The 16808-nt window shown below is 37.7% G+C and overlaps 1 protein-coding gene and 1 long non-coding RNA gene across 33 annotated transcripts in view; one reads left to right on the top strand and one right to left on the bottom strand.

Annotated features, from left to right (window-relative positions):
* The window catches only part of TMEM108 (transmembrane protein 108), a 343659-nt gene that overhangs the window by 167643 nt on the left and 159208 nt on the right, over positions 1–16808 (top strand). For 20 of the 31 annotated variants that reach the window (XM_025449136.3, XM_025449139.3, XM_049099814.1 and 17 more), the window contains one exon: positions 15281–15366. In XM_025449136.3, coding sequence (XP_025304921.1) covers positions 15327–15366 — 40 coding nt within the window. In that variant the 5' untranslated portion in view covers positions 15281–15326. Of the gene's footprint in view, positions 1–2362; positions 2774–14545; positions 14684–15280; positions 15367–16808 lie in introns of all 31 variants that reach the window. The other 11 variants (XM_025449141.3, XM_049099815.1, XM_049099821.1 and 8 more) reach the window with 3 other exon arrangements.
* Positions 1–16808, bottom strand: part of LOC112661227 (uncharacterized) — a 40813-nt gene that overhangs the window by 10732 nt on the left and 13273 nt on the right. For both annotated transcript variants that reach the window (XR_003137520.3, XR_003137521.3), the window contains exons 3-4: positions 7343–7397; positions 6221–6327 (exon numbers count right to left, since the gene is read on the bottom strand). This is a non-coding gene — a long non-coding RNA (uncharacterized LOC112661227). The remainder of the gene's footprint in view (positions 1–6220; positions 6328–7342; positions 7398–16808) is intronic.

Raw genomic sequence — 16808 nt, forward strand, 5'->3', positions numbered from 1 at the left:
AAGGTGCAGGAGAGATAGTAAAGTATCTCGCAAACTGAGAAGGCACTTTGAGACTTGAAAATGAAGCAGGCCACTCCATACAGTTTACATAGAGTTTTATTCAGGTTAACTTACTCACAAGGGGAATTGGGTAGAAGACAGTCCACAGCAGCTGCAATAGTTATTCTCCACACAATCTGGACCTTAGTCCGCAGATTTTATAGAGTGAGGGGACACACAAAAGAACATTATAATGAGATGAAAGGGTTTGATTGCACCTCAGAGGGCTTACATGGACCTAATTGACAGCTACCCTTTAATTATATCTTTTGGCACAACCTGTACATCAGAAAGGAGAAAGACTGTATTATCTCTAACAGGGTCATGGGAGGTCAAAACAAGCCTCCCCTCTTTCCAGACATGGTGGCATTTCTAAGGTATGTATATTAATCTTCATGGTACTCAGAACATGTAGTCCCAAGAGAGGTCACTGAGCTAACATGAACAAGATGGAGGGCCAAAGATGGAGTCAGTATTTTCAGCACTCCTATAGTCAGCTGTATTTTCAAGTTAACCCAAATTGGGTTTTGTTAATAAGAAAGATTGGGAGAATGTCTATTGATAAAACTACTAATAATGTCTTCCATAGTAATCAAAGTACTAAAGATAACAAAAGTAAAATAATAGTTGCCCTCTAAGTGTACATTCACAGAATAATAAATAAAATTATCTAATATGTGATGGAAAATCATGTAACCATATTAATCATAGTGGGGTCAGGAAAACAGAAGCCACTCTACATGTGAAGAATAAGAAACATTTTAATACAAGGAATCAGAAGCTTATGCAATCTGTGGAGGGCTGGAGGAACAAAGCTCAGGAAATCCACTTAGTTTGGATTCCTCCTAAAGTAAAGCTTGAGGCAAGGACTTATGAGTAGATAGGTTATTTGGGAGCTGATCCTAGGGATCAGCAGTGGGAAATAAGGCAGAGGAATGGCCAACAGGGATGTATTGTATAGATTGCATCGTGGGAGCTTGATTCTATCAGAACCTACTGAGAAACCTAGAAAATACCTTCCAGAATTTTCTTCCCACAGGACGAAAGGTAGGAGGATGTATCCACTGGCTCCCAAGAATTGCCCCACGGCTATTAATTCCCTGTATTTCTGAGCTGCACGTATGTATGTGGCCCCAACTAACTCCCATGACACCAGCAATGTCAGAGGCATGCTAGAATAGAAAATGGAAATGTGTATCCTGCACTCGAGGTGAAATGCTGCCACCTGAAGTTGAAACCTGTATGGAACCATGCAACTATAGCTGAAATCAAAGGTGAAGTCAAGAGGGTATGAACCAGGGTACAAAGGCATTTGCTACAGCAGATTTTAGGAAATTGGACATGAAGGAAACATAGGAGAATGGCCAATAAAAGCCTTTGCTGACCACAGTACCTAAGTAAATAGGTGCTTTTCTGATGGACACTCAACAGCTTCTGACAAAACCTTCTATCTCTTGTCTAGTTAGTGCTAACCCACAGCTGCTACTAGGGAATAATGGCTTCTCTTTTACCCTTCAAATGTCATGCTTGTGCTTCTAATCAGTGAGAATCTAATCTTGATGACAAGGCCCTCTGAGAAATTTGTTTTTCCAAGTTTCATGCCCCGATGTATAACAGCATTCAGAAGAGTTGGGATTGTCCTGAGTGTCAATAAATTATATCTTGCCCAGCAACAACTGATGAATTATTTATGAAGAGTTTGTAAAAATACGTAGAACTTGTTTTAATTACTTCCTCTTTGTTCCATTGGTGAGGGAGGAATCCCACCCTAGGGTTTGGATATTGCCAAATACACAATACTGGGTGCATGCAATCAACAGCAGTTGATGAGTCACATATACTCCTAGCTGGGAAATGAGAACACTGCATGTCACACAGGGCCACATAGGATCTGCACTCTGGAACAGTGTGAACAGCCAGTAGGAGGCAGGTTTGTGCTATCAGGAGGGTGAGATGCTGCCTGGTTACTGAGAAGATGTGATTGGCTTGTTTGAATAATTCCACTTGCTTGTTAGGAACTAAAACCAGTTACTCAGGGAGAAAAGGAACTATGCCTGATACCTTTGATAAAGAGAGTTGGTTAGCTAAGGAACCTTATCCAAAGTGGGGAGGTAGGCCATTCAAGGCCTTCCTGATTTTATCAGAAGTCAAGGCAGCACATAGGAGTATGCTATAATTTTAGGCATTATGCCACATAAGCAACAATCAGTTTTCACTAGTTTGGGTACAGAAAAAAAGGCATACCTTTTTTTTTTCTCTCTTTTTAGTTAACACTAAATGGCTCTAATCATTTCATTTTGTGATGCAGCCCTTTCTTTTCCAGGATTTCATCTATTTTGTGACAAGCCCAAGAACCTCAAGGCCCAACTCAATTGCAAGGATCAGTCCTTGGAATACCATCCCTTAAGAAAGAAAAACAAGAAAACAGGGCCTGGCACTTAGGAAGCATGAGAAAATATTTGAGGGAATGAACACAAGAACAATTTGAGCCAAGAGGGAAGTCCCAGGTTCTTCATTACTTTTGTTTCTGCAGACTCTTAGTGTCTCTGGCCATATAGCAGTCACTCTTCTACCAGCTGTTTTGTCTGTGGGTTCAACACCACCTTGTCCCTAGTGATTGAAGAATGTGATCTCTCCTTAAGTCTGAAATTTGTCCTCTTTGCCTCAGCAACTGCTGCAACGGACTTTAGGAAAAGTGGAAAGAATCTGAAGCCCAGGAAGCATTGCCCACCCGGTATGCCCTTATCTGAACCACTTTCCCGGTCAGAAATAATAGATAATAAATTTCTTGAATTACACACCGTTTTTCTGTCCCCCCCCCCCCACACACACACACACTCATTTTCCTCAGCCTCTATAACTGTGCCTACATATAACTATTTCATTTTAAATTTAAAATTCATTCCCCCCAGTTATACTAGCAATATTCTCAGTGTTCAATAGCCCATCTGTAATTAGTGGCTACTGTTTTGGACAGTAGAATGTACAGAACTTTTTTTTATCATTACGGAAAATTCTGCTTGACAGTGCTATCTGTATCAATTTTGTAGGATCATTTATGCATTTACTGAATACCTACTATGTGCCTGACCCTATTCTAAGCACAGAGGACATAGCAGTAGACAAGACAAAAAATTTCTACCTTCCCAGAACCTACCTTTTAATTTGCATAGCCTACATCCACATGGCTCTGTGTATCAATAGCTTGAGAAGGGACAGCACTGGAAAACAGATGGCTAATTATTCTTAAAAATCCTGATTTGTCCTCAGTCTGATGTATTTGATGTACAGCTTAGTTTCCTTCAATTTTTAGAGCTTTGAATTTCACCCTTCTGATTTGGGCTGATTTGCAAGGCACAAATGGCTTACACATTTGACTCACCTTTAAGTATTGACTGTCATTGCTGAGTCTTTTAGATTCTGGTTAAGAGGTTTGTTTGAAAGTAGTTCTAGGATTTAATCATTTAAATCCATTCTGGCAGCTTGTGTTTAGAATTTTAATTCAGTGAAAGGTCTAGTTCTTATTGATGCATATAACCACAACAGAGACTAGGAAATACACTGCAATCATCTTGTTGGTTTTTCTACTACAAAGCCCATGTTTTTTTTTTTAAGCCCATGTTTTAATACATGCCACCTCCCACCTCCCATATAGGTGTTACTCATACAGCATTAATATTACTAGCTTAAAAAGTTGAATAATGGAAATGGGTGGTATTTTCAAATCAGTCATTAGAATTCAAATACGCTATGCTAATGTTCTCAACAAGAGCCACAAATGCCAGCACCAACAATCTGTTTGAACTAATGAACTGTAAACATTTTCCCCAGTGGTGAACTTATAAATCATAGTATGTTATTGTTGAAAGAGACTTTGGAAATGGGCCTTTCTGTTCCAACTGCCTCTTTCCTCTTTTATTGGTCCTTTGAAAATGTAAATGATTTGTCCAAGGTAACGGTTGAAGAGTAAAACCCTGCCATAAAAATGGGTCCAGAAATTTACTTCTGGAAAACAAAGTTCTCAAACTTTATCATACATCCTGTGGGGCTTGTTGAAACATAGATTGCTGGCCTCTATCCCAAGAGTTTCTGATTCAGCGGGTCTAGAATGGAACCTGATAATTTACGTTTCTAACAACTTCTTGGGTGCTGCTGATGGTCTAAGGACTACATTTTTAGAACAGCTAGTATAAACAATATGGTGACATTATTATGAAGTTAATGAAATGGTGATAATGAGCCTACAATGCTAGCCCTAGCAATCTGAGGATCCAGCTGCAGGATCACATCTATCCAGGTGTAAACTTGGGTTTGGCAACACCCAGTGGCAGTTGTCTAATACTGTATAAACATCAATGGGGATGATTCTGGGTCCTGTAGCTGCATGAGACTTATAAGACAGTGACATTCCAACAATGTTATGCTTAGTAGGCATTTTTTTGTTGTTCTGAACAAGGAAGATTGAGCCTTGGAGACCCAGCCTCTATCTCTTTGCTTCTTAACTACTGCCTGCTGTTTCCCTATCAGTTTTGTCCTCTCCTCCATATATCCTTCTTTCAGAAAATGAGAACATTAGCCCAACCTTATTTGTGAAGCTGGAGAGTCACGTATTCAAATTGCATTGTTTAGGAATGTTAAAGCAGTCAGAGGTAGATCTTCTGTTGTTTAATGTACTTATCCTCAAACTCCTGTCTCACTGTCCTCACTCAGCAACTTTGTACTTTTTTGCCTTTGCTAGTCAAAATCCCTCTTAACCTTGCACATTTAGCTCATATTCCATCTCCTTCAGAAACCTGTCCTGGTACTTTCCAGAAAATGTCATTTTTTGCCTTACTCTGAAGGTATAGGACATGTTTTTTGTACTTCTCTGCTCTAAACTCTGTGGATGTATTATTTCATTCTCAGAACAGTCTTGCAACATAGGTGTGATGCCTGTTTTACTGATAGAAAAAATACTACCCTTCTTGAGATTCAGTGTCTAAATTAGTAAAAAATGTTCTAGAATATAGTGTAATAATCTGTACAGCTGGTAGGGGCAAAGCTGGCTATGCAGTGACTTTTTTCGCCATGATATTTGTTCCCCTTGCTAAACTGCAAGCTCCTTGATGGCAAAGATGATGTCTCATTTGCTTTTATTCCCAGCCCTAATCTCTCTGCTACTAACACGGTGCTTACTCTTTTGCAGCACTCTATTTTACAAAGAAATGGATCTCCAGTCTATTTTCTGCTTATACTATATACTCCTGCCCTGCTTTTCTCTATGTGGTTGGTTATGGTCCCCACAGGAAGGAGGCCCTTTCAGTGTGGCCTATCCTCCCACTCAGAATTTGTAGCATGGTTCCCCACTCTGTTTCCCCTGTAAATGCAGTCTTCAGGAAAAGGAACATCAGTACCTTGGGAACAAGTGATTGACGATTAGGGTGGTTTCAGCTTTATGCCAGTCTCTTAGTCTGCATATAGCTTCCACACCCCCTTTACTTCACGCACCTCATTCTCTCTCCCTGTTTAGTCATTGTCTCCTTAATCTTCCTGACATCCCTATGAAGCCAAGTAGCAAGGATAAGTGAGAGGTGTATCAAAGGTAGATTGGCTAAAATATCACAAAGAACTCATGTTGCATAAAACTTGAATTGCATGAGAGGCTGTAGATCTAAATATTTAAGAAACACTGAATCAGTCATATTCTGTTTTAAACATAACTTACAAATCTGGTTTCATCAATTATCCCACTTCCTCCATCTCTTGTAAAATGCCAGTCTCAGGAATGAGAACAAGCAGGACTGGCCTCACTGTGTCTGTAGTGCTCTTTTAGGCTGGGGTACGCGTCCTTGGTTTTGATTGACTACACATTAGAATCCCAGGGAGGAGGGAAAAACTAAGGAATCTATTTTAAAAAAAAGATTTTGACCATCAGATAGTTTTGGGAATACTAATTTTGTTACTTCTAGATATTTCTTCTAGCCCATCCAATTACCAAAGAAAGGTCTAATTATCAACATAGTTAAATGAGCTGTTTAAGTCCCTCACAGATGAGATGAAACACATTATTTTTGGTTGTATTATTTTACCCAAACTTCCTGGAGGAAGGCATAAAGTTGAGAAGCATCAAAAATGCTTGGAATACTGTGACTTCACTGTGGGACTGTGATCTTAATCCATACTCTTCGGGTAATGGCTTTACCTGTTCCTCCCTTCCCCAGGTGTTGTGAGCATCATTGGAGTGATGACCTGCTGCTGTACCACATAGAGAGTGACTTTGCACAGTACAGTAGCAACTGTGGGTTAGCCCTAGACAAAAGATGGAAGGTCTTGTCAGAGGCTGTTGAGTATCCACCAGAAAACCACCTATTTACTTAGGTACTCCGGGCAACTAAGGTTTCTATTGGCTATTCCCCTACGTTTCCTTCATGTCCAATTTCCTAAAATCTACTGTATCAAATGCCTGGTTCATGCCCTCTATACTATACTACAGACACTGAGCTGCAGGACATCTTTGAGCTGAAGCAGACAGCACAGCCCTCCTCTGATGGCCTTGCCTGCAGATTGAAGTAGAATCCATAGAACCTCAAACTTCAGGCTATATCTGTTTTATATTGGACCACCTCACTTGCCTACATAATTTTTCATTTCATTAGAATTTTTATCCCACTGTACATTTAATAGACTACCTATCCTCTGGAGTCACCTGATGTAAATTATATATTTTAAAAGATTAAACCAAAACCATAAATTAAAACTGTCTTCACACTAGCTCAAAAATTACAGAAGTCTTTGTGTGGATTGAAGTGGGGTGAGAGAAGCTAAGGACAAGGAATAGAAGAAAAAAATATTTTTGAGATCAACATTAAAATTTAGCAAAGACTATGATATTATGACTAATTTCACATACTGAAATATATTACATGTTTCAAAGCATGCATCATGATTTAAATGTTCTTTCCACATGTAAAACATTCTGATAAGAGTTTTGCTTATTTCATATGGCCTTCCCTCCCTTTCCATTGTAAAAACTTGGCACATCTTTAGGACAAATACTTCCCAAAGGAAATACACATATTTTTAGGTCCTAAAATTCAATCTCTGGAGATGTTTTTCAGGCATTGCAAAAGAAAAAAAGAAAAATGAATGTGCTTGCCGTGGACAAGAAATAATCTTTTTTCATAAACAGTGCAGTCAAAGTGATGAAACATCTTCCTTTAGTATTTGGTATTGTTATAATATCATTTAAGTCCCTAACCTCACTGTATAGTCTTTAATACCCAAACCATAAAAGGGAAAATGTGGTATGTATTCTTCAACTTACACAAGCACCTTTCTGTCTCCTCAAATGAGATAAATGGTCTTCATACATTGTAACGCTGAAAGAAAGAAGTCAGTGTCATTCCAGTAAGCCTCAGGTTCCTGATCCTATTTTTACCCCATTGCTGACTTCAGTGACTGTGGACAGCAGAACACTCTTCCCCCCAGCACATGTAAATAAACTCTAGCTGGTCTTGAGGAACACTCAAGCAATTACTTCTCAGTCCTCCAAGCAGAATCCACATTGATTGATTCCTTTTTGTAGGCTTTTCCTTAGTAGAAGGTGAACAGTTTTTGCCCTTTTGTTTGGAATTCAGCATCTTGTGGATCTGACAGCCTCCAATATTTTATTTTTCAGAGAAGAAAATAGGAAAGGGGAGAGAAGAAAGGAGCACTGTTGAAGGGTTTTTTATTCTTCAGAGTTTACTGAGTGAGATCCTGGCCTCCAAGGTTGCTAGAGGACAAACCTAGCCAAGCTCAGGTGGAGAGTAGATCTGTATTGCTTCTTCCATCAGTAGGATTCTCTCCACAGACAGACATTCTCCTCCTCGGTTTGCTAGAAAAGTACTCATGCAGGTTCTTTACCAGGAAAGCCTTTATAAATCAGAAATCACACAGTCCTATTTCTTTTGACTTGTACCCTTGTCCCATGTGAGTTAATTGCTAATATTTTAAAATAGGGAAAGATATCTAAATGTATGGCTTCTCTTGAAAATTTTGGGGGGAAATTTTGTGAAAATTTTCAGCTTAATGAATAAAAGACTTCTCCTGCTGACAATTGACTAGAGCCTAAAAATAGCATTCCTTCATGCTTTCAAGTTCACCATAGTCACCACTATCTCCTATAAACTCCCAGGACTGAGAGACAAAGTGACACACTGTAATCAGGCTCACACTGTTGATCATAGGTTCAGAGGAAAGTGAACTCTTTCTTGCTCAAAACTGAAAATTTGGAAGAAAGAAGGGCCACTAGTTTCAGAATAATGATAAGAACATCTCTTTCTTTATGGAAGTAAAGAATATTCCTGTTTAATATGCAAATCATCCGTATCAAAAAAATTTGACTAAAAACCTATTATAACTCAAACTTAGCCCTGTGGACACATGTATCCATGTATGATTTATTATGTAAATTAGCATTCATATTTGCTTTCTTGAAGTAATCCACTGCTCCTGATACTCAGGATCTGGGGTGACTTGCTAAATATCAGTTCCTTTCATTTTCCTAATTTTCTCTATTCTCACATTCACTTGGGGGAAAAGGGAGAGACATGTGCCATGTACTAGATACACAGGAAGTGCTTTACTTCATTTAATTCTATAAGCAGTCTTCTGATTTAGGAGTCAGCCTCATTTACAAACAAGAAAGCTGATGCTCAGAGAAGTTAAGTAACTTGGTCAAGGTCACATAGCAAAATTACTCAATGACAGGCCTTCCTGATTCTTTTCCCTACAGCATGGTGTGCCTGCTGCTCATTGATATGCTTTCCCTGAATCACTACTCAACACATGACTTTAGTTTTTATTGTGGGTTGATAAGGAGCAGCCATGCCAAGAATATTCTGTTTGTATTCTATAAAACTGCTATTGAGGATGCTAATGCCTATCAAAAATTGTCTAATGATCTTTTCTTAGAAGTTACTGACACAGAAGGGTAGCATTTTTTTAAAGGGTAGTTTTTCTGAACAGAATACAAACTGTGCCTCTACTTATGCAGCTAGGGGAAAAAATGCTCTTCTTTGCCTTTATTTTTAGGAAGCTCCAAGAGAAATGTATTATTCAATTACAGTTTATGTTAAAAAAAAATTAAAGATTTTATTTATTTGAGAGAAAGAGTACTAGCAGAGGGGAAGGGAAAAGCAAACTCCCTGCTGAGCAGGGAACCCTTGGGGACTTGATCCTAGGACTCGGAGATCATGACCTGAACCAAAGGCAGGCACTTAGACTGAGCCACCCAGGCATCTGTATGGTAAAATTAATCCGCCCTTTTTCCACATAATTTTGTGTCTCCCTTTCTGATAATGTGCCTTGATATGCTAATAATTCTGTTATACAAGTTGCATCTATTAGTAAGCCTCCCCAGACCCTTTTTATGGAAGACAAAGGCATGAATTGTGAATAACAAACTTGAAGTTCCACTTATAAAAGTAAATTCTGAATTCAATTTAAATAAGATCTAACAAAAGGGACTATTTGGATAATATTCCAAAGTTTATTTCTAGCTTAGGAAAAGCACAATTAAGAGGTGGTCGGTGAGCTGTGGCCTAATGTGTTATTATCTTGCCTTCTGCTATTAGGTATTTGCTTTGAGCACTTGTTGTGTGCCAGGCACAGGGACAAGTGCTTTGCATGCATTGTCTAGTCTTTGCAGCAGGCACATTAAGTACTGTTTTTACCCCATTTACAAACAAGAAATCCACCAATCAGAGAAGTCTGGAAACTAGCTCAAGGTCTCACAGCTGATAGGTATGATCTCAAGCAAACACAGAATTTTTGGTGTCTGTGTCCTTGCCTATAAAATGGAGATGTATGCTCTTTTCCAAACTTTTTTGCAGGGCTGTGAGCTTAGTTGCTATGTCAACTCTCCTGTTCTTCTCCCCACTTCATTTTCCCAAAGGGCACCATAAGGTGTGTTGGCTATCACCTTAATCAGCTCTTCCTAGGTCCTAAAGAGATGGAGAGCCATTGTTCTGTTTTGTGCCAGCTATTTGCCTGAATTGTTAGTCATCTTCATTTTTTGCCTCACAAAATATTTTAGAGTTCATCTCAAATGCAGTTAATTCTCACGATTCATGGTAGTTAATGTTCTGTAAAGTTTTCACCAATACTGAACTAGTGAATACCAAGCTATCGCTCTCAGGAAATTAAGGCCCAGCCTCAGGTCACATTTTTGTTAATTGATACATACATAACTTTAGTTTTATATGTGTTTCTGTTTATAGAAACACAGTATTTCTAGATACATTATGTAATATATACTGTCAATTCATTAGTTTTGAACTCACAGCCAACAGCCCCATAACTCATGCCTTCTTGCACTTCGGAGTACTAGACAGCACTTGGTGATGACAGAGCATTGCCTTGTTTAACCTCAGCTGGGATCATGTGTGTTGAGCAACTCCAATTTTCCCCACTCTAAGCATGTATGCAAATGATTGCTAAGGCACCATGAGAATTGATTTGAGGGTTACAAATAAGTTTTAGGGATGTTAACTCTTTGCTGAACATTTTTTTTTAGGTTTTCATTTGTATCTTTACTTAATTACAGTTTTTATTTTGGAATTTTTTTATGTAATAAAGTTTATATTTTCCCTTTTGCTTCAAACTTTGACTTAAATTTAGCAAATCTTCTCTATTCCCAATAGAAGAATTTACCCTTACTTCTAGTATTTATTTACATTTTTTACATTTAAAGGTCTGGTTCTTTGGAATTTATGCTGATGTGCAGTATTTGGAATTAGTACAATTTTATCTTATATTCTGCTGTTATCTCAGAAAGTTCATCTTTTTGCCTATTCTTTAATATGCTTCCTTTATCATATAAATTTTCATGTAATTTGGTCTATTGATGTGTTAAAATCAAATTGTTTTTGATAAGGTAGAGGCTTTAGAGTATATTTTAATGTCTGTAGGGCTGGCAGTCCCTCTTTCCCCTGTCCCTGCTTAGTTGTGTTTTTATGTTGTTGTTTTCCAGGCTTTTCCTGGGTATTCCTTATTCTCTATGAACTTGTCTTTTCAAGTCAATTTGCATATCATATAACAGAGCTTTTCGTTCGGCTCTTTATTACTTCTTCTCTGCTATATATATGGTCTGTTCTAATTGTAACACTTTAAGTGATCTGTGAAAGAGAAAAATTTCCCTTCCTGAATCAATGGAATACATATGTGTTCCATTTAAGCAAAGAAGGGAAAGGCAGGATTCTGTTAGGCTCACCTTTTTTAGGGAGTGGTTCAGGTTACTTGCACCTCTTTGTTTACCATGAGCTAATAATCAGTGAGGCCCCCACCTGTGCCACTGTAGCTGCATCTTTGGGCAAATATTTTAATCCTCCTCCTTTCTTTTTCTTTTCTTCAGCCTCTTAGCTGTAAACTATACTTTCTTAGAATTTCATCCCAGAAATTAGTTGTCATCCTTGGAGCTCCTAATTTATTCCCTAAGGGACCAGATACAATTAATGTTTCCTACTATCTGGTTAAAAAATGGCTTTAGATGGAATCCCATTATGCCTCTCCATCTATCCAAAGCAGAACAACTGACCCAAGAGACTCAGGTGAGAAACCATCAGTAGAACTAAGTAAGTTTGGTTAGGTTGCAAAATGAATATACAAAATTCATTCATTTTCATATAGAGGAAAGTAGAAGATATAATAGAAACAGAAATCCCATCACAGTGGCAAATATGTATGTATGTGTGCATATACACACATATATATAATGCCTAGGAATTAATTTTTTTTGCCTAGGAATTAATTTGACAAGATTGTAGAACTCAAGGAAAAACACTGCAAAACTCCACAAAAAGATCTAAATAAAGATTAATTTTGAATAAATATAAGCCACATGGTGCTTGTAGGTGGAATAAACCTGTATAACCCAGATGATACCAAGTGTCCTGGATTTATGAGCTCAGTGTTCCTTTGATATGTGAATAAAATGGCTCTATTTCATGTGTTGTCAAAAGTCTGTTTCTCGGGGATCCCTGGGTGGCTCAGTGGTTTAGCGCCTGCCTTTGGCCCAGGGCGCAATCCTGGAGTCCCGGGATCGAGTCCCGCGTCAGGCTCCTGGCATGGAGCCTGCTTCTCCCTCCTCCTGTGTCTCTGCCTCTCTCTCTCTCTCTCTCTCTATGTCTATCATAAATAATAAATAAATTTTTTTTTAAAAGTCTGTTTCTCAAAAATCACTAAGCATTTCTAGAGATGACTAAGGGTCTTATGTTCTCCTTGATCAATATAAACAATTGTGTCTCTGCTTCCTGTTATTTATTTATTCATTCGTATATTTACTTGCTTTACAATTGAGTACTTACTATGTCCTAAGTCCTCCATAGATGCCCACTAACTATTGCTTATGATTCCCATGGCTTTTCCTGTTCCTGGTCTCCCTTGTGTTGAGAGATAGTCTCTGTTCTATCATTGCCCAGCTGAGTACCACTAATATAAGGCTATTTTGTACAAGACTTCTGCTGAGATTTTGAGAGTACTGGTGGTAGATAAGCATTATGGAGAATAGATGTATTTAAGTACAAACAGCATAAAACAAGCAATGAAAAATTAAATGTTATGCATCTTAAAGTTTATGGGTCATCTCCTCTTGGAAATTTCTCATTTTATCTTTTATTCTTAGGTCTCACTTCTGTCTTTTGGAATTGCTCTTTTTTTTTTTTAAGATTTTATTTATTTATTCATGAGAGAGACAGAGAGAGAGGCAGAGACACAGGCAGAGGGAGAAGCAGGCTCCATGCAGGGAACTCTACGTGGGAGTTGATCTCAGGTCTCCAGGGTCACATCCTGGGCTGAAGGCGGTGCTAAACCACTGAGCCACCCAGCCTGCCCAAATTGTTCTTTTTCTGACTCTCAGCACCTTTTGTGTATCAACTCTTCAGCCTTCTGATGTCTGGACTCCTTCGCCCCTCCTTCTTAGTCTCTCAGAACTGAAATCTCTTGTATTTATCATTCTCCTTACCACATTTGGATTTTGAGGAGATCAAATCTTTAAAACAAGTAGAAAATAATTACAACTATAATACTAATATTTTTTCTGGAATTTAATAAAATGATAAAGTTAATTTAGGGGAAAAACAAATTTAGAGAACAAAATAAATCTTAAAAAGAATAATAATGAGGTCCAAACTTTACCAAGAGTTTAATTTAAACAGCACTTATTGTTATAGTGGAAGAACAAGCAAACAGAGACATAAAATGTAACACAAAGTCCAAAAACAGATCTAAAGGAAATTAAAAAATACAAAAAGAAAATATAGGCAATTGTTTCTGTAATCCTGAACTAAGGAAGGTCTCTTTAACCATCGGTGTGTGTGGATGTGTATGAGTGTGTTTATCATTTTCACAAAAAGGGGGGATAAGCATGCCTTACAACATGGATGGACCTAAGAAACATGCTAAGTGAAAGAGCCAGATACAAAAATTAAATGTTATATGATGCTATTTATATGAAATGTACAGAATAGGCAGATCTACAGTTGACTAGTGGTTGCCAGGGACTGGGAGGAGGGGAGAAGGGTAATGACTTCTAATAAACATAGGAGTTTGGGGGATTTTTTTTAGTTTGTTTTATTTTAGAGTGATGAAAAATGTTCTGATTAGGTACTGGTGATGGTTACACAAGTTGAATATACTAATGACCACTGAAGTGCATACTTGAAAGGCTGAATTTCATAATACATGAATTATATCTCAGCAAAAATATTTGAAAGATAAATCAGTTTCGCTTGAGGCATTATGAGAAAATAACCCAGCATACCAATAGAGAATGTTAAAGTGTTAAAGATATTCAATGACATTTGTTAAAGATTGTGAGTCAGGCTCTATTCAGGACCATTGGGATAAATATAGAGAACAATGCAATGAGATTTTACAGTTGGGGAGAGATTGGGCTCAACTCCAAATACAGCTTGGGCAGGTGACCATTTATAGCCAAGAATTAGGGGGGTGGGGAGGTCAGTGGATGGAAAATTACTAAGAGAAAACATCAGGGGTAAAGGGTTCTGGCAAAGCTAACCTAACAAGATTCTTGCTAAAGACAGGCCAGGGTAATTATCACCTGTGAGTTGATAGAGGATAAGGAACCTAATCATATGTTGAGAAGAGGGTTCTGGTCAAACTGACTTCTGGTTCTGGTCAAACAGAGTTCTTGCTAAACCTAGATTTTATAAGGAAGTGATGGATGAACCTAGGAGAAGGTTTAGGAGCTTTACCAAAGAATCTTTGTCAAAAAAAAAGTATCTTTGTCAAATGTGAACTAAAAATTTTAAAAAGAACAAATGATTAATAAACTTATAAAATGCAAATTAAAACAATGAGATGAAATATTTGCCTATTTATTGGCAAAGATGTAAAGAAATTATAAATTTCCATTATTGGGTAGGTTGTAGTCTAATGGATAGTCTCATATACTGGTACTGATGAAGGGTAATTTGGCAGTATATTTCAAAAGCCTCAAATTGTGTCCTTGTGATTGCATTTCTAGGAATTTACCTTAAAGAAATACTGTGGGCCATTTAAAATAATGTAGTGAAGTAATGGTAACACAAGATTTTTCTGCTAAGGAGAAAAATTAGAATGTACAGTAGAAGATGGCTGGCTCCGTCGGTATGATTTCTGGGTGGTGAGTTCAAGCCCCACATTGAGAGTAGAGCCTACTTAAAAATAAAAGATAAGACAGATAAATAGAAATGCACATGGAAAGGCTGCAGAGATAGGTAATTTGTACTTTCTTATATATTGTCTCTACTTAGTTTAGCTATGTTTTCCAAATATTCTATACTTGATTATCCTTTATAACCAGAAAATAATAGAAAATTTATTTAATGTAATACAGTTTCAAGTGTGGTGAAGCTTTTGGGGTTGTTCTGTTTGGTTGAATACCATAACAGAAATAAGATTAGAAATTTTTTATTTTTCCTGTTTCAAAACAAAATCTCTAGATTCAGGAGGAGGTTAATTGGAAGTACTCAAAAGTTCCTAAGTCAGACTCTCATATCTAGTTGTTCATGAGTTTCTTTCAGTAGTGTTTTAACCAATTGATGAATTGATATTTATATTAACATAGATGATTATAAATTATATCCATTCCAAGGATTTTCCTCTTCAAAGTCAGATATTTTAAGCTTTACAACCAGGATCATGTTGAGTGGAGTTCTTTCTGATTATTGACTTGGATTATGTTCACTGGGTGTAACAATTTTCTTTTCCCATTTCCTAGACAGAATCATGAATAAACTGGAGGACACGCAGGACCAGATGATACCATGAAGAGAAGTTTACAGGCCCTCTATTGCCAACTATTAAGTAAGTTGATACCACATTTCTTTTAGAATATACCAGTATTATTTGTCCAGTGCCAGAAACTTCTACATTATCTGGAGGAAGACCAGAGTTTGCTCAATAGAAAATTTCCCTCTGCTTCGTCTAGGTAGTTAAACTATCAAGTATTAAGTCATTCTATTGTTTTGGGCATCAGTTGTAATGTATACTCTGTTATAATCATTCTAAGTTGGCATGTTAAGCATAGTTAATTTAAAGATGAGCGTCAAAAAACATTATTGCTCTTGGCTTTGTGGCAGAATAAAGGGTTTCAGTATGATCTTCTGTAGGTTCCTCACAGAAAAGGAATCGTAGGCTGTGTTTTTTGGATTTTGTCATATAGAACCTGTTACCATTCAGTGACTGTACAACCTCTGACTTGGAATGTTTTGCTTAATTATGTGTGTTATTAAGTAATGAGTGATAAAAATATGATTTCTTTAGGTTTGATGGTAGAATGAAATGTTAGATTATGACTTTATGCATGTTGCTCATGTGTTTTGTGGATTGTGGCACAGATCTCCAGTTGCCCCAGAGTGACTATAACCTTTGGGATTGCAGTTGTTACTGAGTGAATGTAAAAACCAATACCAGTCGGTAGGTTTGATATTCAGGTTGACCCACTTGGGACAATAGACATTGCCCACTCCAGGTCAAACCAAAGCCATTGAGTTGGAAGAATCTGGAAATTCAGATTTTGTACTTATCTGGTTTTTGCTGAGGTATATAGAAGGCCTATCTTTCCTAGGCTGGATGGTTCCTTTTTAACTTTTGCTTAAAAAATGACATAAGAGACTGAGATGCAAGATGGGCCCTTAGAATTTATTATTCAGGTTATTTTGTACCCCCAGTGCAAAGCACTTTATAGAAAGCATTCAGGTTAACTTATTTCTGCCACTGAATTCTAATCCCTGAACCACAGGTCCCATCACCCTGTTTTCAGCCCGTGAAACGTCACCAAGTTAAATGGCCTCTCGTGTTTTCTTCATGCATCCTATAGGACTGTGGATTTGTGCCTTTTTTAAAAAAATAATAAGCCTGCTTGTTAAAAAGTTGGCTTTATAGATTGAAGAAGCAATGTCATCAAGGAATAATTAACTGCTTTGATGGGAGAGTGGACATTTGAAGGTTAGATAGGATTACACACACACACACACACACACACACACACACACACACACACACGAACCCCCATCCAAGAAGAGGAAAGCAGGCTTTGCAGGAGGAAAAAAACAGGAAATGAAAGAGAGCTTGTAGATTTGAGAGGCAGCACAATGTTACTTGAGTTCTCCTATGCTGACTATATGCCCCGAAGTTTTTGTAATGTTATAAGTTTGTAAGTTACTTAAAAGGCTTCAGTTAAGTATTCCATGGGTCAGAGATCAAGTCTTATGCTAATGAGGCCTATCTTCCTAAGTGGAGCCTTT

Source organism: Canis lupus, chromosome 23 (assembly GCF_003254725.2).
Source record: "Canis lupus dingo isolate Sandy chromosome 23, ASM325472v2, whole genome shotgun sequence".
NCBI lineage: Eukaryota > Metazoa > Chordata > Mammalia > Carnivora > Canidae > Canis > Canis lupus.